At 39.9% G+C, this 1,823-nt stretch overlaps 1 protein-coding gene across 3 annotated transcripts in view; it reads left to right on the top strand.

Annotated features, from left to right (window-relative positions):
• LOC104707197 (arginase 2, mitochondrial) overlaps positions 1 to 1,823 on the top strand; it is a 2,345-nt gene continuing 522 nt past the window's right edge. Inside the window, exons 1-6 of one of the 3 annotated variants that reach the window (XM_010423494.2) lie at positions 3 to 246; positions 375 to 534; positions 652 to 785; positions 909 to 1,118; positions 1,207 to 1,317; positions 1,522 to 1,784. In XM_010423494.2, the coding sequence (XP_010421796.1) occupies positions 88 to 246; positions 375 to 534; positions 652 to 785; positions 909 to 1,118; positions 1,207 to 1,317; positions 1,522 to 1,782 (1,035 nt within the window). In that variant the 5' untranslated portion in view covers positions 3 to 87 and the 3' untranslated portion in view covers positions 1,783 to 1,784. Of the gene's footprint in view, positions 247 to 374; positions 535 to 651; positions 786 to 908; positions 1,119 to 1,206; positions 1,318 to 1,521; positions 1,818 to 1,823 lie in introns of those variants that run through there. The other 2 variants (XM_019228484.1, XM_010423495.2) reach the window with 2 other exon arrangements.

Raw genomic sequence — 1,823 nt, 5'->3', positions numbered from 1 at the left:
AAATCGGAATGACTCCTCACTGGTATCGCAAAGCAATCATCACTGGTTCCCTTACTATTACGGCCACTCGACTTTACAATTTCAAATATGTGGAAGATTGGGCAGAGAGGAAACCCCTATGTCAAGAGACTCATTTCTGCGCCGTTCACGACCTTGCAGTCCTTACCTGCTTCTTTGGTCGAGACAGGGCAGAATCGTGTCATCGATGCTTCTTTAACTCTCATCCGTGAAAGAGCAAAACTCAAAGTATATAATGTTTCTTTTTTTCATTTCTGTTTTTGGATATGTCAAAGTATACACTTATGGTTATCGTTTTCGTTATTTCGTTTCTTTATGTTGTATGAAATAAATAGAGTATTGTATATATTGTGTAGGGAGAGTTAGTGCGACTCATTGGAGGAGCTAAAGCTACAACAGCTCTTCTTGGAGTACCACTTGGTCACAACTCTTCTTTCCTTGAAGGCCCAGCCTTGGCTCCTCCTCATGTAAGGGAGGCTATTTGGTGTGGTAGCACAAACTCCACCACTGAAGAAGGTAACATGATTTTCTATGTATAATTACCAACTTGTATCTTAAATGTTGCACATTCACATGTTTTGTATAGCCACATGGTATTTTTATACAGATAATTACTCAATACTCTGTTTATAGGGATGGAGCTAAAGGATCCACGGATTCTAAGTGATGTTGGGGATATTCCGGTACAAGAGATTAGAGAAATGGGTGTTGATGATGAAAGACTGATGAATGTAGTAAGCCAATCTGTGAAGCTGGTGATGGAAGAGGTAAGCTCTTTGACCATTAGATCTACTCTTATGCCATCTTGGAGAAGTTCTATAGTGTTTGAGAGCAACACATTTCTTGTTTAAGGCCAATGAAGTAACTGTGATTTTGTTAATTGTGACAAGGAACCAATGCGCCCGCTGGTCATAGGTGGAGACCATTCTATATCTTATCCTGTTGTCAGAGCCGTGTCCGAGAAGCTTGGAGGACCTGTGGACATTCTTCATCTTGATGCACATCCAGATATATATGACCGTTTCGAAGGCAATTATTACTCTCATGCATCTTCTTTTGCTCGTATCATGGAAGGTGGCTATGCCCGGAGACTTTTACAGGTTGGTGTGCAATATCTTTTTTTGTATATACGTGGGCAATCTATAAAAAAAAACATAATCCTAAGGAGAACCCAAACTGTTATTGTAGGTTGGGATCAGATCGATAAACAAGGAAGGACGAGAACAAGGCAAGCGGTTTGGAGTAGAACAGTATGAGATGCGAACCTTCTCAAAAGATCGCCAAATGTTGGAAAATCTGGTATCTACCTATCAATTTATTTCTAAGTTTAGATAAGACATAATAAAGTTGTTGTGATTGTAAATTAGAGTTCAGTTTGCTTCGGTTTTGTAATAAAGTTTGGTTCAGCTTTAATTTGAGGAATTTCGTTCGGTCTTTATACACTCCTTATAGAGTTTTTTTGTACATATTATTTAAGTCATAAATTGAATGTGGTTTATACAGAAACTAGGGGAAGGAGTGAAGGGCGTGTATATCTCGATTGATGTTGACTGTCTTGATCCGGGATTTGCACACGGAGTATCCCATTACGAACCAGGAGGCCTTTCTTTCCGAGACGTCCTTAACATTTTACACAACCTTCAGGGAGATTTGGTCGGGGCAGATGTTGTTGAGTACAACCCGCAGCGCGATACCGCAGACGACATGACGGCAATGGTAGCTGCTAAGTTTGTTAGAGAGCTAGCGGCAAAAATGTCTAAATGAATCTGAACCGTATTTTGGAGTTTTTGGTTTGTTTTATGCTT

The sequence above is a fragment of the Camelina sativa genome, chromosome 8 (genome assembly GCF_000633955.1).
Source record: "Camelina sativa cultivar DH55 chromosome 8, Cs, whole genome shotgun sequence".
Taxonomy (NCBI): domain Eukaryota; kingdom Viridiplantae; phylum Streptophyta; class Magnoliopsida; order Brassicales; family Brassicaceae; genus Camelina; species Camelina sativa.
Note: the sequence above shows the minus strand (reverse complement) of the source record. Positions and strands in the feature narration are given on the sequence as shown.